This window comes from Procambarus clarkii, chromosome 61 (assembly GCF_040958095.1).
Source record: "Procambarus clarkii isolate CNS0578487 chromosome 61, FALCON_Pclarkii_2.0, whole genome shotgun sequence".
In the NCBI taxonomy this organism is placed as follows: domain Eukaryota; kingdom Metazoa; phylum Arthropoda; class Malacostraca; order Decapoda; family Cambaridae; genus Procambarus; species Procambarus clarkii.
Genome location: NC_091210.1, coordinates 15993109 through 16020764, shown reverse-complemented (window position 1 = coordinate 16020764; position 27656 = coordinate 15993109). Strand labels below are relative to the sequence as shown.

The 27656-nt window shown below is 39.7% G+C and overlaps 1 protein-coding gene across 7 annotated transcripts; it reads right to left on the bottom strand.

Moving 5' to 3' along the window:
- Positions 1 to 420: 420 nt before the first annotated feature.
- On the bottom strand, positions 421 to 27656 carry LOC123774377 (pyridoxal-dependent decarboxylase domain-containing protein 1). Of its 7 annotated transcripts, none has more exons than XM_045768585.2 (17): positions 26761 to 26919; positions 23159 to 23268; positions 22117 to 22525; positions 19837 to 20027; positions 18129 to 18318; positions 16285 to 16432; positions 13562 to 13689; positions 12249 to 12320; positions 11723 to 11827; positions 11324 to 11425; positions 10927 to 10998; positions 5940 to 6041; positions 4997 to 5161; positions 3745 to 3979; positions 3492 to 3644; positions 3090 to 3292; positions 421 to 1505 (listed from the first exon to the last, which is right to left on the bottom strand). In XM_045768585.2, exons 2-17 carry the CDS (start codon positions 23197 to 23199, stop codon positions 1254 to 1256), a joined length of 2568 nt encoding a protein of 855 aa, XP_045624541.1. In that variant the 5' UTR covers positions 23200 to 23268; positions 26761 to 26919; the 3' UTR covers positions 421 to 1253. The 7 variants fall into 7 exon arrangements, with proteins under 7 accessions (XP_045624541.1, XP_069164005.1, XP_045624542.1 ...); XM_069307904.1 differs by lacking the exon at positions 26761 to 26919 and adding an exon at positions 27579 to 27656 and having other exon boundaries at positions 1110 to 1505; XM_045768586.2 differs by lacking the exon at positions 26761 to 26919 and adding an exon at positions 27072 to 27159 and having other exon boundaries at positions 1110 to 1505.

The window sequence follows — 27656 nt, the reverse complement described above, 5'->3', positions numbered from 1 at the left end:
AAATATTTGTTAAAATTCTATTTATTGTGCTATTATTAGGGGACTAGTTTTAAAATGCGCGCCTTTATATTGCAAACAATTTGATACCAAAATGAATGATGTAACATGAAAATTGATGTCAGAACACTGAAAAGATATAAATAATTTTGATGATGAGTGCCCAAAATTAAAATATTTGTTAAAATTCCAGTGATATCTCTATTATTATGAGACCAGTTTAAAATGCGCGGCTTTATATTGCAAACAATTTTACACCAAAACAAGCGATGTAACATGAAAATTGATGTTATCAAACTGAACGAGTATACTGTACAAATTAGTGCTCATTCACAGGTAACTTTAGGCTTTGCTGTGGGGAGTCTCGCCAGGGTTTTGGACATTATATGCATATACATCTGCAGGGAATTTAATTGCGAACACAATGATACCAAAACGAACGACGTAGCACAAGAATTAAGATGAGAAAACAAACTAGTATACACATTTAGGCGTCGCCGCACGCTCGCCAGCACCATTAGCCACATGACATCAAAGTCTGCAGTGAGCGCGTGGTGCAGGCGATAGTGTTAATGAGCTCCGAAGCACCAGGAGGCTGTTTATAACAATAACAGATGATTGGCAAGTTTTCATGCTTATAACTGTTTAATAAATGTAACCAAAGCCGTCAGAGATTGAGGAAAGATGTACTTGTTCGTAAGTACTTGCGCAACTGCTTCATGAATCTGGCCCCAGATGGCAGACCACCTACTAGAGTGGAAAACAATTTGAATATTTTAACCTTACGTTAAAAATAAAGGGCAGCTAGCTAAGCATAACACACTGAAAGATATTTGCTTACAGCACCAGCTTTGAGCCACTAACGTAATTTAACACAATTCTAAACAATGACAAATGTAAAAGCTATTTATAATGTATCTTTATTTTTGTTAATTACTGTACTTTTATAACATTCTCCAATGCAAAGAAAAATATAAATTTTATTAGCCAAAAACACTGCTAAAAGGTTAATGGGAACTTAAAGTACAAATGATGTTGGTAACTAACACATGACACTGCTTATTGCTTTGAATCACTCAAATTTACATGCACAAAGTAATACGGTATGTGGGAATATAAAACATGACAATGGTGTTATAAGATATCAATTCAAGACTTTGAAAGGAGAACAGTATTTATAAAAAATACTTCTAACTGCTCACCTCAGAGCCCATAATGATAGCTCACCACACTGATTCAGAGATTTTAGAAAAGATTTAGCTTTGCACAGTTGCTGTAATGCCATTAGCTGTCAAGGGAGGGGCAATGACACTCTTCGTGTCTAGAGTTGCTGCCGACGGCTGATCAGACGCCTGTCGAGAATGTGTGGACCCGGGCGATTTTGCTGAGGTAGTGGATGATGACCGAGAATGAGAAGGAGATGAAGCTGATGGGCTCACTGGAGTCTGCACCGATGGAGCTGGAGGAAGCTTCGTCTCATTACGGGTTGGGGCTGAACCATGTCGGATCTGTACAAAATATAATAAGCTTAATTTAAAAGGAGTACAGTGTGATGTACAAGCTATGGTTGTGGTCAATATATCAGCAAGAAGAAACTAACCAGAAAAAAATTATAGCTTTTTCTTCAATATATGATATTCAAATCAATTAACAAGCACATCTATGGCTAACGTCTGACACACTGCCACGATGGGTGAAGACACACTTTGGCTCCCTCCGAGCATAAACTAAATTTTAAAGAATCCGATGGGAATAAAATGAAATGCAATACAGAATGGCATTTTACCAAAAGATGTTATCTTATTCATATGAATTTTAAACCTAACCTTAATTACTTTATATGTATATTTTGACATATTTTAAGAATGTTCTTATACTTCAGTGATATAATCCAGGTCATGTCACCATGAGGCACTCGTGTGGTGCCTAAGTCAGTCAACTGGTTGACTAAATCTCTACGCAGGCGATGAGTCACAATAACGTGGCTAAAGTATGTTGACCAGACCACACACTAGAAGGTGAAGGGACGACGACGTTTCGGTCCGTTTTGGAACATTCTTAAGTCGATTGTGAGAATGACTTGAAAAGTTAGAATGAAGGACTTCTCAAGTCACAATCGACTTGAGAATGGTCCAGGACGGACCGAAACGTCGTCGTCCCTTCACCTAGTGTGTGGTCTGGTCATCAATAAATCTCTACCTCCTGCTTGCCCATTCCCCTGTCAAGTCACCTCCTATTCTCACACAGCTCTACTGGAAATATTTTTTGGGGAAAGAGATGCAACACCTCCCCAACACTCTAACAACCTCACTGAATTTTTTGGGAAAGGGGCTCACAATATAATCAGTACTGTAATTATATTCAAGCACCCTCAAAAAGATACACTGATACATGTGTAAAAGATATACTATCCAAGGAACCTGTGTTCGCCAATACAAGTTTTCCACCTGAACCTTATCAATACCTGCAGCTTTCCCACATTTCATCTGCTACACTCTTCAATTGACCTCTTCCAAATAATCCAATGGTATTCTATATTACATTCTTATAATTCCATTAATTATAATAAAACATGAATTAATCGTAAGTTTATTAATAAAACCATCAAGGAGCTTTTAAGATATTATTATCAGCAAAATTAAAATGAGGTAGTATTTTTTCTACCATACTTGTATGCATTTTAGGTCACTGCTTCCCCACTCAATTTTAGCAAGGAACCAGGGGTGTAGGTTGAATTCCATGGTATGTCCCAATATTTATTTGCATAGATTTATCATATTCTTGTGATTTCAATGTTATCTTGTTATCTTGAGGTTGTCTTGAGATGATTTCGGGGCTTTAGTGTCCCCGCGGCCCGGTCCTCGACCAGGCCTCCACCCCCAGGAAGCAGCCCGTGACAGTTGACTAACACCCAGGTACCTATTTTACTGCTAAGTAACAAGAGCATAGGGTGAAAGAAACTCTGCCCATTGTTTCTCGCCGGCGCCTGGGATCGAACCCAGGACCACAGGATCACAAGTCCAGCGTGCTGTCCGCTCGGCCGACTGGTTCCATAATGTGCAGGGGTGTAATAACTTCAAGACTGGACTAACCTGCATGTGGTAGCGGTAGATATTTTCAGTACTCTCTAAAACTCCTGCTGTAAGGTCCAATGTGCGTCCCTTGATGCCCGGAGGCGGAGGTGGTGAAAACCAGTTGTAGACAGACCCTACTATTGGTACGTGGCGCAAGATGCCTTCTTGCCATAATCGTTCCTCATTTTCCCGTTTCAAATCTTCGGTTGCTGCCTCAATACCTGCAATAAATTTAATACCACTTGTACATTACGTATTTCATTCTATGTTCAAATGTAATGGAAACGCCAACAAAAGCAGCAGAGAAAATTTAAACTCAGTATTTTTAGAATTGCTGTTCTACAATAGTTAAATAAGATCCTTTAATTATTATTTAATATACAGTATAGCATTTGATTTTCACAATACAGTAGTACACACCTTTTCGAACAATGTCAGTCATCTGATCGAGGAATCTTGATGATGTTTCGATTTCTCTTCCTGTGGTGACGACTAAAGAGAGAAGTTCGGACAAGTCGGTATCAGCCGTTACCATTCCAAATCTTACACAGTTCAGTCCGTCGCTCCCCTCACCTGTCAAACATTATAGTTTAGCAACTATTTGCCACAATTAAAAAAAAAAAAATTATCAATAAAAAATTAACTAGTAAAATAAATATTTTAATTTATTTACCTAAGGAGAATGCAGAATCAGTGGCCTTGAGCTGCGACACTAAATGAACATTGAGTGCATTAATATCTTCTTTAGTAGCCTCTGACACTGGGTTTTGATCAAGCCACAGGTCAGCAATGTAACGCACTCCTCCAAGTCCTGCCCAGCCAGGAATATCAACTAACTGAAGATTGTTTGCAGACGATACCAAGTCGGTGAAGGTCTTCCGCTGTTCAACCGTTGCATTTAGGATATCCTGTAGAAAAATTCAAGAAAAATGACAAGTAAAGAAAGTGATGAAGCAAAGACACTACTAAGCCATGTGAGCCTTTGCAAAATAATAATTTGTTTTGTTGAGGACACAGAGAATGTGTATATACTTTGAGCTTGAATCTAGGTCCATCCAAGGTCAAACTACTGACCTTACTCGGGATGCAACCCCACAACATTTGCCTAACCCCTGGACACCCATATACTGTTGTTTATATACCATATACCCATATACCATATACTTTTGTTAGGTGAACAAAAGGTATTAGGCGATAGGAAACATGCCCAACAATTTCTGTCCTGCCTGGAAATCGAACCTGGGATCCCCAATGTAAAGAATAAATGAAGGAAACAAAAGATCTCACTTTACCCAAATGTCATCCAATAGAGAGTTCAACTGTTTAGTGTCTTTGCCTTAACCTTCACACTGCTCTGATCATTATTCATAACTTCTTTCTGTGCACAAATTGCCACAGCTGAATTTTCCCCATTAAATTTGTTAACTATTTTTTGTAATGAGCACCACTATGATAAAAAGTACTTTTAAAATAACTGAGCAGACCAAGGGCTAAGACTAAGAAAATTACAAAATAATTGACATTTAGGGGGGAGCCGGTCGGCTGAGCGGACAGCACGCGGGACTTGTGATCCTGTGGTCCTGGGTTCAATCCCAGGCGCCGGCAAGAAACAATGGGCAGAGTTTCTTTCACCCTATGCCCCTGTTACCTAGCAGTAAATTAGGAACCTGGGTGTTAGTCAGCTGTCACGGGCTGCTTCCTGGGGGTGGAGGCCTGGTCGAGGACCGGGCCGCGGGGACACTAAAAAAGCCCCGAAATCATCTCAAGATAACCTCAAGATACTCACCACATAGGTCTTTATTAGATGAATGCTTAATCAGAATAACTAACAGCTCACTGAACATAACAAATATCTCACAACCCATCCCAGTCAACACAGCAAAGGATGAAAAATGAACAAGAATTTTGCCATAACTTTAACATACCAACTGATGATGTAAGGAGTGAATGAGATGATCAACATCAGCCAAGGTTATGTGATGTGTATCTGGGCCTTCCATTGGACTCCAACGGAGCACCAAGCCTGCCGTCTCCAGCTGCACCAACTCCAGGGGTATGGTGCCAACATCTCTCCTTACAACCTGACCCAGCTGTCGGAGAGAAAATGACACTTTATAAATATATACAAATTTCATTGATGATTTCATTGCTGCCTAATGTATTCCATTTGATAACTACTTGATAACACTAAAAAAGTTCTTTCTAATATCCCTGTGCTCATTTGGGTACCAAGTTTCCACCTGTGTCCCCTTGTTCGCGTACCTTCCGTGCAAGTGTCATCCTTTGCCGAGGACTCCCAAAAGTATCAGAATGAGATTGGTCTCGGTGGAAATTACAGAAAAATTAAAACAAGATTTCAAGATAGTTTTTAAACAAGAAACAAGAAAAAAAACAGTTCAACAGTGGCATATTCTGTCCACTATACCTTGGTATGGACAAAATAATAACCTTAAATAACTCTAAGAAATAAAATGCGGCAAGATCTCTTCAGAGAACAGTGACGAGGTAAAAGTTCTAGGAATAATAATGTCAAGACAATCTTCAACTTTAAGAGGGTAAATAAAGCAAATGTAGCATCATCCAGAAAATAACAGGATGAATAATGGAAACCTTCCGTTAAAATGAAAACAACATGGGATACTATGCCAATACAGTCTTAAAAGAAACACAGTATATAATAATAATAATAACAGAAATAAACTGTGGATGACAAGAATGCACTGCAGGACAAAAAGGTAGTTTAAGCAAAGTTTAGATAAAATATTATTGCATAAATAATATAAATGTGCAAAGAAAACAGAAACCCACACCAAGAGCTTAAACCTTATCCTGTAAAAGTACGTAGAGTACTGCGATGTGATCACCTACCCAGGAGTTCAGGTTGTCGTAGTACTCGGAGTTTTTCCCACCAGCGTTGACTTCATCTACATACTGGAACACCACTGACCCACTTACAGTCTCCAATAGTTGCTGCAAATATAACAAAAATCCATTAATATCATACAAATTATGATATATATATATACTGTAGAGTATATAAAACTTTAGTGTGGCTACTTGTGGTAAGTAAAATATTCCCTTCACATACAAGGTAATATTATTTATCCAGCTGACTGACCAGTCTCTCAGGCTACCCGGATGGAAGCCATATGCACATGATGCAATAATGGCAGTGTGTGTTTACCCCACACACACACACGCGCCAGTGTTACATGAAAGAGTACTGGACAGACGGGACAACATGAGTGTAGCTCTTAATCTGTACCTACACTAACCACCACCTTCTATCAGCCTCAAAAACTATAATGTGTTGAACAAATCCACAAGGGCCGTGATGAGGGTTCGAACCTACGTCCGAGAGGATCCCAGACGCACCTTAATTAAGGCGCGTCTGGGATCCTCTTGGACGTAGGTTCGAACCCGCATCACAGCCCTTGTGGATTTGTTCATTTGATGTATCATGCTATTGTGATTTCTGTGTGTTACTAAAATGTGTTATTTTGGCTTGCATTATTTGGGGCTTTTAGTTGCACACTAAATAATGTGTCAAGTGCAACAAATGGGGAAGTGCCTACCAAAGTACAAAACGTGGCAGTGGAAATAGTTGAGGAGTTGGGAGAACTAGCATGGCTTCCATGGCTACAATATAGTAAACACTGCCTCAAGCCTCCCAGCCCCTCATTGTCAATGGGGTGCAGGGAAGATTGTCATAAGGATAAGGAGGATAAAAATGCCCAGCAGGTTCAGGAAGCGCCTGGTGTGTGGGGGAAGCAAGAAGCGCCCGGTGGGTACAGGAAGCAGGAAGTGCCCAGCGAGTGCGGGAAGTGCCCAGCGAGTGCGGGAAGTGCCCAGCGAGTGCGGGAAGTGGCCAGTGGGTGTGGAAAATATCCACCTAAGATAGAGTACAGTATGTCTTAGTTATAGCAGACCTATAAGGGCCTTATATATAGAACAAAGAGCTACATGGTCTTTGATAGAGCTAATGGACCAGATCAAGCTACATGTATTTCTAGACCCAAGCCAAGCCTTCCTAAGACATTAGAGGGATTGCTGGATCAGCAGACATCAACAATTTTGTAATGTTCTACACAATGGAGGCATCTGTAATAGTTTTACCAGAATAAATTATTAAAACCAATGGCTATATGCATAATATGGGAATACTCTAAAATGAATATAATTAATAGTTAACCGTTTACCCCAAATGTTTGGTAAACAGGAGTAAATAATCAATGTTTAAAACCCAGGTGGGTAACCATACCCATTGTTTACAGTCGGTGGGATACAGCTGGTGGACAGACACTGCCACCAGTCAAAACATAACCACCAACATACACACACAAAGAGGATGTACAAGCTGAATAAATCAGCCCGTTTGCATCCCCCCCCCTCCCTGTGAATCTTTATGTGTTTTATAAAACTATATAAACATTAGGGCACACAGTTTAAAGTGAAATCAGTGTGTGCCAAGTTATATAAACAGCGGAGAAGAGGACAGGCAGCTACTGGCCACACACAACGCCACCAGCCGACGAAGTCAGATGCCATTTCACTAAATCAACACCACTTCAACAGTTCACTATATAAAAATACAGTGCCCCCAGCCCAATGAGGGGGGATATAAGATCTTAAAAAGATTGTCAATGGCTTTGGGCATCCGGATTTCTACACTGAGATTTAAGGGACGGTTTGCGATACACTATTTTTGTCAGGGATCCATGCCAAGATGTTTATCACCAATTGTTTCCGTTACAGGAATTTGATTATAGAATGGGTTTTCGAGTCCACCTCTAAGTAAAAGATACTTACTACTTAACTATAACTAACTAGGTTAATTAATATTTCAGAGATACATTGCAATTGTTTAAAGATCAAATAAAATATAAATTTTGCAATAAATAAATTCACAACAATAAATAATAAAGTAACAATTCTTGTCACATAATAATTTAAAGCAGTGACAAGATACCAGAATTAAGAGGTTAGGCTAAATAAATATATATAACCGATACCAGTGCGTGCTGCATTATAAATACATTTACCCGGTAATTTTACCATAATGTACCAAGATTGATCTATTCAACAGGTAAATTAAGGTAGCACTTTTCCTGTTGTCTCCCCACATAGCACAGAACCAGCACCAGGAGCCACATACACATATTACTACTACAGCGATTACCAGCCAAGAATACATCATTTACTTTGTTATTTCTATCTTATTAGCCTACTATTTTAATCTTAAGAATTATGTTTAAAATGTGCATACGCTGAGGGAGTCAATAAATCCCACAGCAGGTGCAGGAAGTGCTCAGTAAGGGGAGGCAGAAAATGCCAAGTGAGGGGGGGGGGAGGAGGGAGTGCCCAGTGGAGGCAGGAAGCGCCCAGTGGGGGCAGGAAGTGCCCAGTGGAGGTGCAAGAAGTGCCCAGTGGGAGCAGGAAGTGCCCAGTGGGAGCAGGAATCACCCAGGAGACATAAGTGCTTGGGATGCAGTGTAGTAAATACAGCCCCAGCAGTATTCTGTCGAACTACAAACAGCTACCAAGTAAGCAATCAATCACTCTTAATGTATATATACCGAGTACAAATATTCACATCTTTTAGCATAAAGCACATAATAAAATTAACATGAAATGGTTTTAGTGGCCTGGGATGGGAGGGCAGTAATATGTAGGAAGTATGGACCTTGTAGGAAGCTGGGTTTACTTATTTTTAATTTAGTTTCCATTGTCGAAGAGAAGGAGCCTATGTATTTATGCATACCTTAGGCTTGTATTGAGGTATCCCCCAAGTCAAACTACTAACCTTCCTGTTTTTAACTACTGCTTTTAATTTCCTTACCACAGTGGCGGTTATCTTGTACCACCAGGAAAGCAATTATCGAATCACAATTTGGTGTTTTCCGCCAATGTTTGGAATCCATTACAGGCCGACGTTATCAGACAGAATAGCAGCAAATGAGTGGGTTGCAAGACACTTCCTTTGAGCTGTGCCAAGAATAGATTTACATGCAATATGCGTGTACACATTACATTGTAAGCCTGTATACAGTACACAAATTATTATTTTTTTTTTTAGTTGTGTGTAAATAGAGTTACAGCATACTATACATTATTTAAACTAAAGTGAAACAGTAAACATATAAGCGCCATAAACATCATCATCACAGCTCACTGCTAGACTTGGCTTGTCAGCAAATAAATGTCGCCACCGCCAATGGACCAAATGACCCTCTGACTTGGCATTCTCCAGGTTTGCATGAAAAAAAAATTGCATTTCCCTTACTTTTTTTGCATGCAAGTGTCATAATATCATAAGAATTATTATTACTTTTTCCCCAGAGATTGAAAGATACCTATGATCATAGCTACACTTTAGGAATTAAATTAGAGCAATAGCATCATCTTGAGAGGCAGCTACCCAAGTGGGTGGTGAACCTCTCAGTGGGCGGTGGCCTCACCTATCGATGGTGGCCTCATTTATTGGTTAGTAAAAATTAAGCATATGCGAGATGCTCTTTTCAGGTGATCTTCCATTAGCTCTTGAGCCTAGCTGCAGTATCATAACCGAGCCTTAACCTAACACACTCAACTTCTGAGATTTATCCGCCACCTACTGTGAGCCAGGACAAGAATCTGGTTTGCTCTACGAGACAGGGGTGGGGGGAAGCTTTGGAATCAGAAAAACTTGCCTGAAACTACAGGCATAACAGAACAAGTCTCTGCTTGAAGGACATTATGCATCCCTTGGTAAACAAAGCAAACAATCATTGCTGCAAGGTAAATAATCAGACTAGGACGTTTCTGGCCACCACCAGATAGCAACCAAGGTCACCCGAGGTCTCGGCCAGTCTGCCCTCTAACTCTGGAACCACCCATGCAAAACTCAATGTGAAAGAAGGGAACAGAGCGAGGACAGGGAGCTACTAAAGATACACCAGACATGGCCATTTCAATACATTCAACATTTAATTTCTTAGAGGGACCCTTCAGAAGCTTCCCGAGCTCATTCGAAATAGCACCTTGACAGAGAAGGCCGGCTTAAGAAAAGAAAGGCAGACTGGGCTGATGTGTGGAAGAAGAACAGCAGAAGGGGGGCCCTGAGCAAATGAGCAACCACACCAAATGCCCAGAAGCATACAAACTTGGCAAGAATGAAGGAAATCCAACGAGAAACGAGAGGCCCTCATCAAGACCCCCAGAAGCCCCAAATCCAAATTCTCATCTGTTGACAAAACTTAAAAGAAAGCTGTTAAAGCAGCAAACATCTACACACTCCCAGATCAGGAACAAACAGCTGGCCGACCAGCAGGGCCTAAGCACCTGCCTTGCCACAGTACTTGGAGATGTATTTCACCTAGCAGTCCCTCCTTGGCCTTCAGAAGTTAAGCCTTCTGTTTTGCAAGTCTCTTTTGGTGTCAGAGTCTTACAGATCCATTCTTGCTCTCTTGTTCGTCAGGCTGCACGAGTCTGCCATGCATTGTTTGGGACCAGTTACAAAGTTCCTCGAGCATTCTGAATTTTTACTACCATTTTGTAACCAGGATGTTTTGTTCTATCTGGTGAACGTTCCATGGGTGTCCTTTACTGGGGTTCTGCAGTCTCATATTTCCTTTACCAGAAATTAGTCTTCTTTCAGGTGTTTCCAGGTTTAACAAGTAAACCTTCGGACGATTTCTTTCAGTACCTTCCTTCTCTTCAGGTTAATGCCCCCTCATATCATGAAAGTGGAAAATGAGGGTTATCAAAATAAATGAATGATGATATTTCCATGTAACTGAGCATCATATATGAATCATATAAATATGATTCATTTATAAGTATAGTAATAACAATAAAAGATTGAGCAAATTCTTACCATTGTACTAATAGGTTTAGTAACTAGATCCTGGATAGTCACAAAGCTCGTACCATCAGGTGGGGCTGGACTCTGGAAAATAATAATTATATTACAATAAACAACACTAATAATGACAATTATTATTTATTTTCATCAATTTTAGCTGTACTGTTTCTTGGAGGCTTACCGTTTCTTCAGTTCAGATTTCCATTCATTCGTGTTTCACTGCTTATCCAAGAAACAAGACTGTGTTACTAGATACCTTATCAACTTCTAATAGGCAGCAAATGCACAAGTTTCTGCATATGCTGGGTGCAAGCACTAATGAAAGTTCGCAAAGCAATCCCGCTTTGGTCACTGTGGGACCAAAGAGCCAGAGCTCAACCCCCGCAAGCACAACTCGGCGAGTACTTACTAGCAGGCGTATCCTAGCGAGCGTTGCTAGGTGCTGCTGAAGATGGTGACTCAACTCGAAGGAATGTTGAAACCGAGAGACCACACCACTCTGACCTAGTGTCTGGTTAGAACAATTTACATCATTTATTTTTACCACAATACAACTCATTTCTTTAGTTTCAAATTTAAAAATAATCATAAATGTAAACACATCAGACCATTTAAAATGTATATGGTGGAAATTGTAACATTTGTCCACTCTTTTTAAATAACACAATAAAAACAACTGCAGAAGGCCTATTGGCCAACAGAATTTGTTCAACTGCAGAAGGCCTATTGGCCAACGAGGCAAAGCCTAAAAAATATACACGACTAATATCACTACCTTCTATACTGCCCAACTTTAAGTGTAACGTACCTGAAGTGTAGTCCACAGAGGAAGACAAGACAGCCGCACATGGAGACTAAGAGCCGTCAGACCCACTGCATGAATCGCTGAAGCTTCGTATGCCTTGTACAATGTCTATCAAGAATCGTTAAGGAACCCCCGAGTGCCACAATAACGTATACAAAGGTGTTTACAAAAGTAAAGACCCTGTATACAGGACATGGTAAATCATATGGTCAAATATATAGTTAACCATATAGTAAAATATATGGTAAACCATATAGTAATATATAATAAAACCCATATAATAAAATTGAAAATATATGGTAAAATATATGATAAACCATATGGTATAATATATGGTAAAATATATGATTAAATGTATGGTAAAATATATAGTAAACTATATATTTTCTTTTAGTGCTTCCATGATGCAACCCAACACTACCCATCCTTATTCTTTTCTATTTCAAAGGAAGACTGCTGTACTTAAAACACAAATCCTCCGCTAATACCGGGTCGTCGTATAATCCGTTACTCAGTCGTAAAAGGATACAATGTAGGGCAGCGACGGAACACCCAACCACAGGGACAGTGGTAGAGTCATACTATCTCCTACTTTGGCAGACTGCAAATAGAAATTTGCTACAATCAGTATCGTGTTAAGGGGTAATGAGTGCCAAGTATTTGTCAACACCTAATTACTAATAGCTTTCACTATCATTTTTGTGTTGCTAATTTTGAATAAGATTAGACACAAACACAAATATCATCCATTTGCAATTGAAGTAATGAAATCCAGCATGTGTGGCATAGCTTTACAGAATTTTTTTTTTGTATACTGTATCTGTATAATACAGGACCTACAGTACTTAAAATCCACATGCTTTACTTTACACACTTTTAATCAAGAATTGTGTTAAGACATTTCTTCAACCTACTAAAAATTTTACATCTGTATAATAAAAAGATTTTAATGAAATAAGAAGCAAAAAAATTGAAACATAATATATGCATGAACTACTTTCAAAATCCAACATTTACATGATTACAGTAGCACATTATAGAGTACTGAAACAAATCCAGACTTAGAAAATCAGTAAATAGTTCAGCAACTCTTAAAATTGTGCCAGATTTTAGAAGACATTACTGCATTAATTTGTTTTTCTAGAATATAGTAAAATTATTTCACAATTTTGAATAATCCAAATTTTTTTTTTAGCAATCATTCTCCAGCAGAGGAGTCATTACCATTTGTTTTAGCAGATTTTCTATGATAAATGACAAATTGTTAACATCTAAGCAGACTGACAGAGCCAAAATATGGTTAAATATAATTCTACTGCAATTAAGCCACTGGAATGGGTTTGCTTATCACAGAATGTGTGGAAGTCGAGACTACCAGCTGTCGGTGTGCGTGACATTTAATAAGCCAGATGTCACTCCTCCCACTCCATGCAATTGTCGTCTGGCCTTGCGGCAAATTAAAAAAATATTTATGTAGCCACACAAACTTGTCAGATTTTGCATGCTCCACTGCAATATACTAATCGCAATTTCAATGTTTGTTTTTTCTAGGAATGAAGATGAAGTACTGAAATATAACTTTAGTAGAGTATACACGGGTTCAAAACTCATTTTAATTGAATGGAGCCGTATATGAAAACATATTGAACACAAAAGTTCATCACTTTATTATTGTGTTTAATATGAGAGAATTTGGGTCATATCTTAAGGTGCTTCTGTGGCTTAGCGTCCCCTGCAGCCTGGTTGTCGACCAGGCCTCCTGGTTGCTGGATTGGTCAACCAGTCCAACAACCAACCAGTCCAGCCAACCAGCCAATGCAAAAACACTTGTGAACACTGTACCATGTTGGGTGCATTGGGCAAGGTGAGAGCTGCAAGTGCATGACCTTCAACGTGCAGCCAGGCTTCGTGGTTATTGCACAACTCTTGAATCCTACCGACGTTGTCCACTCCTCCAACAGCTCCACCACCTGTAATACATCATGTCTTTACATGTAGCTGCTTTCCTTTCCGAGTTAATGATATAAATATTGACATGATGCCTCATCCAGGCTAGCCCTCAAAAGTTTCCTGATGCACTGGGTCATGTACCAAAGAGATGTGCATAAAACTACCACATCTCTGAATCTACACAAGACTACCGAACATAGGTACCAAAATCCGATGTGCTCGTAAGGGTGATAAATGTAAGGGAGATCTAAAATTAACCCTAAACTGCCTAGAAAGTACAGGTAAAACAAAAACCACCTTGATTAAAGAAAGCCAATACAAAAATAAAAACCAGAAACCTGGTTCTGGTACTACAGAAAGATCCACAAAACTCGTGTGGATCTCGGTTTTGTGGATGTCTTTGTGGTACCTGAACCAATACACCAGGAAAATTACCAAAGGCCTGCCCTGAAGTAGGAGTATGGCATGTGACAAAGATACTTAGTGGGTAAAAGTTGTAGAAGAGGTGAATAGTACAATGAAAGAAAATGTTAGTGTGGGAGCCAAAAAAGTGCAGATCATATATTATTCCCAGTCCTGACATGTTTAAGCGAGACTTGGACTTGTATTCTTGAGCACCGCCTCTTTCCAAGCGGTGGAAATTATCTTCTTGGGGAAAAGATTTGGGGTATGTGGGACATGTTTAACAATGAGGGAGTATATGAGAGCTGTGGTATGAGTGAAGGGGTTATGAGTGAAAAATAGAGTAGTGGAATGGATGAAGTGTAATACATTGTACTCACCTAGTTGTGTTTGCAGGGGGTTGAGCTTTGGCTCTTTAGTCCTGCCTCTAAACTGTCAATCAACTGGTATACAGGTTCCTGAGCCTACTGGGTTCTATCATATCTACATAAGAGACTGTGTATGGAGTCTGCCTCCACCCACATCACTGCCTAGTACATTCCATTTGTTAACTACCTTAACAGAAAAAATTCTTTCTAATGTCTCTCTGGCTCATTTGAGTACTAAGTTTCCACCTGTGGTTCCCTGTTCATGTTCTGTCCATGCTAAATAGTTTGTCTTTTGTCCACCCTGTCAACTCCTCTGAGAATTTTATAGATGGTTATGTCTTCCCTAACTCTCTTGTCTTCTAGGGACGTGAGATTAAATTCCTGTAACTGTAGTAGAATGCCTGAGAATTGTTTAATGCGAAGAATCTAAAGGTGAAATAAAGAGAAATTATATGGTAGAGGAAGACGACTATCTTCAAGGATAAAAGTGAAATAATACAAAAAAGGATAGGGAGAGGAGAGGGGGGGAAGGATGTTGGAGAGCTTGAAAGTGTGATAAGACAGTGTGATTATACAGCATCCTGAGGAAACTTCTGCTGTCGCCTCCCTTGACGGAGAAGATACTGTACTGAAAGTAGCATTACTGCAAGATGCCTTCTTCCAGTTTCAAAATTAGATACAACATTAAACTCTAACGTCCACACACAATTCAGCAGGACTTAAGACATGAAAGGTCACTCCGTCATATTCAATGCTATATGGGCACTCACCTTCTCCTCTCCATATTTTAAGCCAGGCTAGTTACAGTATTTGTGTCAGTAACACTATTGGCCAATTTACAATACAGTGGCACCTCGATTAACGAGTTTAATTCGTTCCGGCGCCGAGCTCATCATGTGGAAAACTCGTCTGTCGAAACAACAAAACTGTCGTAAAAGGTGTCCGAGAACCAGCGGAAACGCTTGTTAATCGAGGAAAAGCTCGTTAGTAGAGAGACATGTTCTGCGAGTGGCTCGCTCGTTACTCGAAATGCTTGTAGATAGAGCCGCTCGTTAATCAAGGTGCCACTGTACATAAAAATAGATTAAATAACTAAATATAAAATCCTTACTATTAGATGTGTTTGTGTAATGTGTTTATATATATTTGTATGTGCCAAAGTATATTCCTGTACATCATTTGCTATAACAAGAATCCATATAATTTGAAGATGCATAAATATTTTGAGGGAATATCCACATTAGGTGTGGAACTATGCCATCCAGAGGTTTTAGGGGACTCTATACATCAGCGTTCAATTAAACTGTAATTCCCATTGTTGGGGACAGGAAGCCTACACCTAATTAGGCTTGTATCGTAGTCCACTCACCCACCCACCATGGGAGCCGGTCGGCCGGTCGGACAGCACGCTGGACTTGTGATCCTGTGGTCCCAGGTTCGATCCCGGGCGCCGGCGAGAAACAATTGGCAGTTTCTTTCAACCTATGTCCCTGTTACCTAGCAGTAAATAGGTACCTGGGTGTTAGTCAGCTGTCACGGGCTGCTTCCTGGGTGTGGAGGCCTGGTCGAGGACCGGGCCGCGGGGACACTAAAAAGCCCCGAAATCACCTCAAGATAACCACCTTGTCTTGTCTAACTCTCAGGTACCCATTTGCTGCTAGGTGAACAGATGCATTAGATGAAAGGAAACGTGTAAAACCATTTTTGTCTCACTCGGGAATTGAACCCAGGACCTCCAATTGTGAGCCAAAAATGCAGACTATCAGTCTCGTATTAAGATATTCTACCAAATTACATATCTTGAAGGAAAAATTATACATAAGAAAACTGCCAATTTAAGCTAACCTGCATTAGCAATGACAAGGAATGGCTTCTTTTGTGCAGCCAAATCTTCGGCCATCATGCGGTCCAGCGCAGCCGTGTCCATTGCTACTGGAGAGCCCACTACAGTGTTGCAGGGGACCACACGTACGCACCCAGACCCAAGACCCAACTGTTAAGAAAACACGACATAGATTGACATAACATTTGTACCGAGTTACGTTCCATAACAATCTTCAACCTGTCTTTGAACACTTCTTAATGCTGACATTTTTTACTTCATATCTTTTCTCAATCTTTGGCGGCTTTGTTTACAATTACTAAACAGTTAATGAGCTCGGAAGCACCAGGAGGCTGTTTATAACAATAACAACAGTTGATTGGCAAGTTTTCATGCTTGTAAACTGTTTAATAAATGTAACCAAAGGCATCAAAGATTGAGGAAAGTTGTACACGTTTGTAAGTACAGTACTGTACTTGCATAACTGCTTCGTGAATCTGGCCTCTGTTCCCTAAATCTAAAAATCTTTGTCTTTCCAAACCAGCCTTTATCTGTATTTTTTAGAATGTAAATTTATCCAATTTGTCTCCATTGTTACTCACCCTATTTTACAGCAATTTACAGTATAGTATTCACAATGTTATACCTTTCATTCACTTATATGCTTCAGTTATGTCCAGTCGTCGTCTTTGATTTGAATTGTCTAATTCAGTGTTCTGTTTTATATTAAATATACTGTATAGTATTATAGTAAACATATAGTGTTATAGTACATGTAAATATAAAGTATTATAGTAAATATACAGTGTTATAGCACATGTGAATATATAGTATAGAATTATAGTAAATATATAGACAGTATATTTACCAGTTAGACTGGATAAAAGAGGAACTGCCTCATATGGACAGATTGCCTTCTGCAGTTTCCTATATTCTTGTGTATTAATTATATTTATACATTCATCAATCATACTTATAATCATGTATACACAAATCTTTAAGCACTGAGCATCAGTCGTCATCGCTACTTCCCACACTCACTGGGTGCAGGGGCCACTTGGCTAGTTAAAATGTAGCGTTGTATAGAAGAGCATTGTAGGAGAGCATTGTAGGAGAGCATTGTAGGAGAGCATTGTAGGAGAGCATTGTAGGAGAGCATTGTAGGAGAGCATTGTAGGAGAGCATTGTAGGAGAGCATTGTAGGAGAGCATTATAGGAGAGCATTATAGGAGAGCATTGTAGGAGAGCATTGTAGGAGAGCATTGTAGGAGAGCATTGTAGAAGAGCATCACATGCATAATGACAAAAGAGTACAGTAAACACACTGCAGTTCCCACCTTCTTAGCACTTCAGTCAAGAGGCACATAACTGGCAATGACCACACAACATATATTGTGAAAAGAAGAGGATTGAAGAAGAAAAGACAACGACTCAAGACCACCAAAAAGAATTATATAAGAGACGACCGAAGGTTCAAAGTATAATAAGCCAGTGTAGTGTATTACAGCTAGAATAGATTAGAGCCAGAATAAACTAGAAACTAACTAAAATTCTTCATTATTCCCTACTGTATATGGTCAACTTTATCCAACCATTATTTTCTCTAACATTTTCTCTTCTTTTCTTGTAACTTTCATACAAATTTTGGTTTTGATTTTGTTTTGAGATATATACAAGAGTTGTTACATTCTTGTACAGCCACTAGTACGCATAGCGTTTCGGGCAGGTCCCTGGAATACGATCCCCGCCGCCAAGAATCGTAAATAATAAAATGCAACATTTGCCGACAAATGTCATTTATATAACCACTTGCAAAATGTTAATATGGAAATACAACAAGCTTTACAACAGCATTCAGAAATCTTACCATAGTTCCAATGTGTTGTGGGAGGCCAGGTCTGACTGTACTGCTAGTGTATATAACAGGAGGCCTGGCATACACTGCTTGATAACCCTCCGTTGTGTATTTTGGATACCGAGTGTGAAGAAGCATTCGGCACACTCTCACGATTCCTTCTCGTACGTCCTCGTGGATATATGCCGTCGATTCAAAGTACCTGGGATAAGAGTACTCTACACCATTTGCAACACTCCTACTAAACATATTATAAACGATGCAAAATCTTAAGTTTCCCAATGTTACGAGTCATTTTCTACATTTTGTATGGAAGGGAAGCGAACTATCAGGAGAAAGCCCCAAGCTATTACGACTGTATAGCACTGGGAAGGGGTCAGGATAAGTCAGAATAACGTTAGAAGAATCGTGATCATTTTGTATGGAGGAAAAAGACGAATCCTGTCGAGCACATCTCATTTTTACAATATACATATTTATGACATGATATTTATGACATATTTATGACAATTTATATATTGAATTTTGTAACTAGCTCATCAAGATTGTAACTTGCTTAGCTAAATGAATTGTGGGGCTCAGTCCCTGAGCCCATTATGTGCCTCTGTAACCCTTTCCACTACCGCCCACAAGATGGGTATAGGGTGCATAATAAATGAACTAAACTAACTATGACAAGATACTAAGACATGAATTCAATAGTTACAGCACCATAGGGAAAATAACATCACAATTTGCAATTACATTAATGAATTACTTTTTATTAATTAATTAATTATTAATAAAGAGTACTCTAATAGCACTCGATAATTAAAGCAATATATAATCAGTTAATAAGTGCAGTATATTTTCTATAGCACAAATAATTATCAAATATCAAAAGAAAGAACCAAGCTAGGAATTCTATTTGGCTTTCTATATTACAGTACAGTACAATATCTGCAAAATTTTTAATCTAGAAAAAAATTGGCCTACATATAATCAAATATTGTACTGGGTACGTACTGTAAAGTACGTCTTTAGGGGGAGTTGGGGAGCCGGTCGGCCGAGCGGACAGCACACTGGACTTGTGATCCTGTGGTCCTGGGTTCGATCCCAGGCGCCGGCGAGAAACAATGGGCAGAGTTTCTTTCACCCTATGCCCCTGTTACCTAGCAGTAAAATAGGTACCTGGGTATTAGTCAGCTGTCACGGGCTGCTTCCTGGGGGTGGAGGCCTGGTCGAGGACCGGGCCGCGGGGACACTAAAGCCCCGAAATCATCTCAAGATAACATCAAGATAACGTCGTAAAAATACAACACAACTTTTTAAATATACCGTACTTTTAAATTTGTATTCATACGATAAGGATTTGAAAAGAAACAACTATGAATATGATATAGAATAAATTTTAAGGTACTGTATATAAATACCAATCCAATATAGTATTACTCAGTGTGGTGGAATTGACAATGCAAATCCACATTTTTTGTTATTTGAGAACTTAATGATAGATTATGACTTAGCTTTTTCCAAAATTGTAAATAATTTTCTACAATCCTACAATTTGCATGAATGTAGTTAAGCTTTACAAAAATCAACACCAAGGGGTGCTAATGCAATCATTATAATGTATATATATTCGGAAAAGATTAAGGTATAAAATGATTGTTCCACGAGAGCAAAAATAAAATAAGCCAAGGGTTATTTACGAGAACATTAGATTTGTCTAAATACTCACCTAAAGAGACGAGAAACCCAAAGGCAAGAGTCCGACATGATTCGTGTAGCAAGTCGCCGCAGGTGTTGTGGGTCAAGGGTAGTGACCAAAGCTGCTAGTAGGTGTGAAACTACTGCTAACCTCCCATGAGCGTCTACTGGACCAAGACCGTAAGTTACATCTGGTTCTTCGTCATCGTATGTCAATAGGTCCTATGCAAGAAAATAAAAATGCAAATTAAATTATTAGAATTTCCATTGCTGGGGACAGGAAGCTGTACTTAGGCTCATCGAGGCTTCCTTAGGCCAGCTACCGAGTTCCCCCCAGCACTCTGTCATATAACGCTTTGAAAGACTGTCAGTAGTTTCAAAGTGTTATACGACAAAGAGTGCTGGGAAGACGGGACACCACGAGCGTAGCTCTCATCCTGTAACTACACTTAGGTAATTACAATAACTGCCTAGCTCCTAAGCATCAGGTAAAAAGGAAACATGCCCAATCATTTCTGTCCTGTCTGGGAACATGCCCAATCATTTCTGTCCTGTCTGGGGATTGAACCCGGGTCCCTCAGTTGTGGGCCAAGGACAAAACCACTGTACGAAAAGGACCGTGTCATTTCAAGCCGGTAAAGAAACAGTTTCTATATCTGTACATCTTGATATTCCTACCTTTAGCGGGATATCAAACATTCCAACCTACTGAAAATCCATTCAGTTTAAAGTAAAAATTATCAGATTAATTTACTGGCTCACAGGAGTGAACCAATGAGGCCACTTGCATAAATCGGGCAAGGAAGGCAAGTATTTGCCTGCAGATAGGACAAGTATTTTTGATTCACCACCACCACCAACCTAACGTTATATTTACATTAAAGTCAACAAAACAAAGTGACATGTTTTTCCATATAAAACCACTTGAAAATCACTTTCATTAAATGTATAATGAAATATACCAATATAAATTTCCACAAAATATTCGTTGAATATTAGGCGTGTCATATATGCTGGCAAACACAACATCCTGCATCACCTGGCAAGTGCATGTACCTGGGGCCAAATTCACGAAAGCACTAACGCAATCACTTACGAACCTGTACATCTTTTCTCAATCTTTGGCGGCTTTGTTTCCAATTATTAAACAGTTAATGAGCTTCGAAGCACCAGGAGGCTGTTTATAACAATAACAACAGTTGAATGGGAAGTTTTCATGCTTGTAAACTGTTTAATAAATGTAAACAAAGCCGTCAAAGATTGAGGAAAGATGCACAAGTTTGTAAGTGCTTGTGTAAGTGCTTTCGTGAATCTGGCCCCTGGATGTTACACAATCAACAAGAGTTACTGCTGCAACAAACATCCATCAAAAGAATAATTCAGCAAGTGAAGCAAAACTAAATAACCCTTTGTCCGACATAAGTTTAAGCAGTCCCAGTGGTGCAGTATTAAAACATTCGCCCGGCGCTTCGCGAGCGCTTTGGCCTGGGTTCGTATCCTAACCGGGAAGGATTGACCGAGTGCCAATCGTTAACTGTAGCCTCCGTTCACCCAGCAGTGAATGGGCACCCTGTTGTTAAACGATTTGGCAGGTCGTATTCAGGAGAAAAATTAATCCCAAAAAACTTGGCTTAGGATTAAGGACCTGCCCAAAATGCTGTGCGCGCTAGTGGCTTTACAAGACTAAGAATTCTTTCATATACAGTACACTCTACTTTACACCACTCATCGTTTAAAAGCACCCAGGTTCCCTGTGTATCTCGTAGTTAAGAAAACTCTTAAAGAAATGTTTTTACTAAAATTCCTGGTTCCCACGTTAATATTTTTCTTGAGACTCAAAGACTATGGGTCTGTGACTAACAAAAATGCAATTGCACTTTGTGGACTTTCTTAATTATGTAGCCATTTCATCCAAGAAAGATTTGCATAATGCACTCATAACTGTAAACAAAACAAAAATTATTCCTGGGTCATGTTATTTTCTAATTCTAATTTTCATCTCCAAAATATAGAAATAGTTATTATTTCTCTCAAACTTTGTCCCAGCTTAGGGAAGATGTCATAAAGATACCTGATGGCAGCTGACTTATAAAACAATGTGTCACACCTCTTAGATAAGGAATCAGCAGCCTTAAGTACTGTACCTTCAAGATGTCCTCCCTAAGCTGTCTGAGAGAAAAGGTAAAAGTGTTTGAGGGGAATAAATGCCATTTTCTATACCTTGGCGGCATAAGTAATCAGAAAATCAACCAGGCCGAGACTCTAAAGTCAGGCTGCGAGCAGCCACGTCGAACAGCCTGGTTGGACTCACCTGCAAAAGCCTCATGGTATTCGCTGGGTCCACGCCATTTGTTGAAAGCGGGCGTGGATTTCTTTCTTCACGTGTTAGAGGCTCGGCAGGAGAGCTCAAGGTTGCAAACACCTCAGAGGTGAAGATGGATAATGCACCAAATACATCATCTTCCTCTTCCTCCTCCTCCTCCTCATCCTCCTCCACTTTCTTGGGTTGCTCTGGTTCTTTATTCTTCTCCAACGGCACCATTTCTTTCACGCCATTTACCGCCTGTTCTTGCAAAGATTCTTTTATTCGTTTTGCTTGTATTTGTTCATTTTGAACTTCATCTGGCTGAACTTCACCATTCTGCATGTGGTGTTTGTGTGTCTGTTCATCATTCAGCTTCCTCTTCTCGTCATCAAATTTGGTTTCTTCCACAACAGGTCTGCCAAAGTTAAAAGTAATTTTTAACAATTTATAACAGTAACAACTTTCTCAAGTCACTATAAACAGACAACCCATTTAATATCCTATTGAAAAACTAACATGAACTTTGTTTCTCTCTCCATCATAGTGACTTACAAACCTTTTAACAATACAGAATATTACCCATTCACTTTAACAATTAACTTTTTTTTTTTTTTACTGTTCACCATTTCCCATCCACATCTTCAGTACATAATGAAGTAAAAAGCACAGAATGCTTAGGACAGCGTTTCTCAACAGGGGTCCCACGGCACCCCACGATAATAATGATGAATAACCTTTTTGGAACACCTTCCAATGGCAAATTTCAAGTGTCTTATTGCATTAGAATAAGATGTGCATTAGGCAGTGATGTAGGTGGAATGCATTAGGCAGTGATGTGTTGGAGGCTGACTCCATACACAGTTTTAAATGTAGATATGATAGAGCCCAGTAGGCTCAGGAATCTGTACACCACTTGATTGACGGTCGAGAGGCGGGACCAAAGAGCCAAAGCTCAGCCCCCGCAAGCACAATTAGGCGAGTACAAATTGAGGACTGGGTGCATTGTAATTATTTTCTCATAAAAACCAAGCATTGTATAATTACTCACTCCTTTTTGTTTGGCGACTTATTTACTTCATTTCCCGCCATATTTCCTCCTGGTGATGTCTCCCCGTCGTGACTGCTTTCTCTTCCTCCTCCTGCTACTTTTACACTTTTCTGTCAATAAAAAATATAAGTCATAATTATGACATGTTAATATCTTGGAGAAATTCATTCAAATTTATGAAACATTTAAACACAGCATTGGAAAATACTGTATTTCCACTTAATTTTCATTGAATGGGATAGATTTAACCCCTGCAAATCAAACTTAAAGGCACAGCACTGTATTGAATATGAGATATGCAGGGTTAGGTACCAGAGATCGTGTTATGACCCTGGGCTCTTAGTTGGAAACCAGAGGTCAAATTGAGCTCTAAATAATTACTATCCATTAATTGATAGGATTGGATCAAGGATATTTAATTAACAATAACATTTACATTCATGGCTCCTTAAAACTTGGATATGCATTTGTCCCCGTCTTCCTTGCCAGACGTAAGATGAATCTTGTTTCTCACAGAGCATTCAGACTCTGAACTTGTTGATTATTAAATATAGTACTGAACTAGTTATCAGCTATTCTTAGAACTGCTTAAGTTACTAATAATGAGTGTCGGTGAAGACTTATAATGTTTATGACTGTACGATCAGTTAAGCTCGCATCCCGGACAGGCCCCCCCCACTTGTTATGGGGGGTATATGGTTGTACTGAGAAGGGCCAGCAGCTAGAGACAAGATGTATCAAAAATAGTGGGATAGATAGGTCCAGCCTGTAATTTAAAACATAGAATCAGTACTAGGAACCTTAGTTCCTTGGGGGCCGGGCCTATCTATCCCACTATTTTTGATACATCTTGACTCTAGCTGCTGGCCCTTCTCCGTAACACCACATACCTCCCATAACAGATCTCTAAAAGAACACTTTTCCTACTTTAAACAAAAAAGCATACATCCCTAATATTTGAAATGTCCATTTCTGATTCACATCTTCAGTACTTAATGAAGTAAAAAACCACAGAATGCTTAGGGCAGCGTTTCTCAACGGGTTCCACGGCACCCCACGGTAATGAGAGATTCCAAAAGAGATAGTGATAAATCGTCTAACTCTAACCAAATGCAAATGTATTCGCATCATTTTTGTGTTTAATTTGTATCATTTAACCACTATCAAGATCAAAGACAAATATAGTCTCCTTTCAGTTGACAATAAGATGTGTATGTGCTTCTCTAAAGTATGATCAGGAATTACTTCAAGGGTACAAAAGTCTTGAAACTCTGATTTAGAATGTGCAGTAGTGCCCAAAATGAAAATCGAAGTTTGTAATTTTGTCTGAACTCCAGCCCCATATACTGACAGCAGATATAACATTTCTTACCCCAAGTACAGTAACTCGTCTTCCACATGGTAAAAAGTAATATTATCCAATTTACCCGAGGACCACTAACACTAGTGGCCTTGACGAGCACAGGAAGCCGACTGCTTGTCGATTACGATCCTACCCCCCCCCCCCCCACCCCCTGGGGCTACCTTGTTCTGCAGTATTACAATCCCTGCAACTTATCAATAAGCTTCTTGCAACTTCCCGATGCTTTTTAATAAATTTAAAGATCTCGCTTGGCATTTGTAAATTTTTTACTTTTATAGAGAAATTTTTGTAAATTTCTGTCCTGTACTGCTTGAGCTAAACATATATCAACTACTGTACAAATGTTTTGTGGTTTCTCACTGTGTTAGGCTTACTAAGATCTCTCGGTACCAAATACTGACTTTCCCCCAGCATACAACCCACAACAGTTGCCTAATCCTGAGTACCTATTTACTACTAGGCAAACAGAAGCATCAGGTGTAAAGAAATATGCCCAAACATATCCGTCTTGTTCTAGGAACCAAACCTGCTACCTTGCAGTTGTGGAGTGACTATCCTAACCCACACCAGTCATCCAAATACAGTACCATCCTGTACTGATTTATAATACATTAAGCATTTTCAGCTGGCTTACCCAATATTGTATACACAAACTGTAAGCCAACCTATGTGACTGTTAGTTTCAATTGGTTATGTTAGATTATTTAGTGCACATTTTCATAGCTTTTAACAAACACTACTATAAATATGCAACATCTCAACCGGAAAGTGTAACAAGTTGATGTGTAATGACTCGGAATTTCAACAAGTACTGTAACCCCTTGACACAGACATTCAACGATTAATGTATCCCTTTGACACAGACATTCAACGATTAATGTAACACCTTGACACAGACATTCAACGATTAATGTAACCCCTTGACACAGACATTCAACAATTAATGTAACCCTTTAACACAGACATTCAACCATTAATGTAACCCCTCGACACAGACATTCAACAATTAATGTAACCCTTTAACACAGACATTCAACCATTAATGTAACCCCTCGACACAGACATTCAACGATTAATGTAACCCCTTGACACAGACATTCAACGATTAATGTAACACCTTGACACAGACATTCAACGATTAATGTAACCCCTTGACACAGACATTCAACGATTAATGTAACCCCTTGACACAGACATTCAACAATTAATGTAACCCCTTGACACAGACATTCAACGATTACTGTAACCCTTCGACACAGTGTTGGGATAGAAAAAGGATCAAATGTTAAGTCATTCAATGCGATTGCTTCTCTACAAACAAATATCTTCCACGCTAAATCAAACGAAAATATATATTTAATTTATACACACAATACAGTAGTGAGCAACGTAACTAACTCAAGGGACCATTCTTAATACTGCCACTGGCATCACTGGTTATTGCTGCTTAAGCATTGTGATTTCAACTTGATAAACGATTCGGCTGGGTCGTATTCCGGGGAAAATTAGGATTAAGGACTTGCCCGAAATGCTACGCATGCTTGTGGCTTTACAAGAATGTAAAAACTCTTGGAACTGTTTATATGTCCAACATTTAATGCTTATTGAGGTTATCTTGAGATGATTTCGGGGCTTTAGTGTCCCTGAGGCCCGGCCCTCGACCAGGCCTCTACCCCCAGGAAGCAGCCCGTGACAGCTGACTAACACCCAGGTACCTATTTTACTGCTAGGTAACAGGGGCATAGGGTGAAAGAAACTCTGCCCATTGTTTCTCGGCGGCGCCTGGGATCGAACCCGGGACCACAGGATAACAAGTCCAGCGTGCTGTCCGCTCGGCCGACCGGCTCCCTTCAATACTTTGCGACAAAAACATCACACCCTGTTGCCTAAACGCTTCAGTTTCATCAAAATAAAATTACCATATACAAAATTCACGACCCCACAAGACTCCCTCTATGAGCCTAGACCAGAGACCAACACCTCCCTAAGGCCTATTTCCCGCCCTTCCCGGACCTTAGGCTTCCTGTAACACCTCTAACTAGTGCTCACCATAGGCCTACATGTCCCACAGGCCTACTGCTACCCGGGAAGGTGTGGGAAAGAAGCCTAAGAGAGAGAGAGAGGGCCTCCGTGCAGACAACTTGACAGCTCACTTGTCCACGTAAACAATCGCCCTGACTACGTCACCAGGCACTGCTAGTGCCACTCCTGGGGGCTCCCTGTGGCACTCCTCACTCACACACTCATTACCGCAGCCTGGGCTCCCTCCTGGCCGGCTTCCATGTGGCTCTGGGTTAGAGACAAGGGCGTAATTCGGTAATTTGTGGCTCAGTAAAGGGACTCATGAGCACTCCCCCTCCGGTCGGCCGAGGTTGCGTGGCAGATGCAAGAGTAACACACTGAGCATGGAGGAGCAAACTCCTTAGATAACCACTAAGAAACACTCCTCGGCTTCCTTATTTCTTCTCCGCACCTCAGAAAGAATTTTAATTGTTAAATGAGCAATTAAGTGTTGTTGGGTAAAGATGTATATTCCTCTTTTCAGCGTACCGTCAAGTGCAATCCTTATCAGTTCCTATATTACTTCTAAACATTGTGGATCATAGCGCGCGGCGTTTGAATGCTGGTAATGAATCTCCCAATGGTGAACATTCCAATTCTTAACTATGTCAACTATGAGAGCTGGGACACACTCTCCAAAACTATATCTGTGATTGCCCTGTTATCAGTGATTTCAGACCAAATGGTATGAGGTACTTTGAGCTCTGTAATTACTTCATACACTCAGAAATATTGCTTCCAAATGGTATGAGGTACTTTGAGCTCTGTAATTACTTCATACACTCAGAAATATTGCTTCCAAATGGTATGAGGTACTTTGAGCTCTGTAATTACTTCATACACTCAGAAATATTGCTTCCAAATGGTATGAGGTACTTTGAGCTCTGTAATTACTTCATACACTCAGAAATATTGCTTCCAAATGGTATGAGGTACTTTGAGCTCTGTAATTACTTCATACACTCAGGAATATTGGAAGATATTCTTGTGCTGTACCCAGATTTTGCTAGTGGAGGCTAATAGAGCAGCCTGGCATTTCATGTTCTCTCCTGATTCCATGCATAACTGGCATTC

Excerpts from the sequence above, each read along its gene's own strand:
- LOC123774377 (XM_069307904.1), bottom strand. The coding sequence starts at position 27,641 with ATGGAATCAGGAGAGAACATGAAATGCCAGGCTGCTCTATTAGCCTCC. Across the intron at positions 23,269-27,578 it reads CCTCCACTAGCAAAATCTGG|AAAAGTGTAAAAGTAGCAGG; the intron begins GTACAGCACAAG and ends TTTTATTGACAG. Across the intron at positions 11,828-12,248 it reads TTCCGTCGCTGCCCTACATT|ACATTGTACAAGGCATACGA; the intron begins GTATCCTTTTAC and ends GATTCTTGATAG.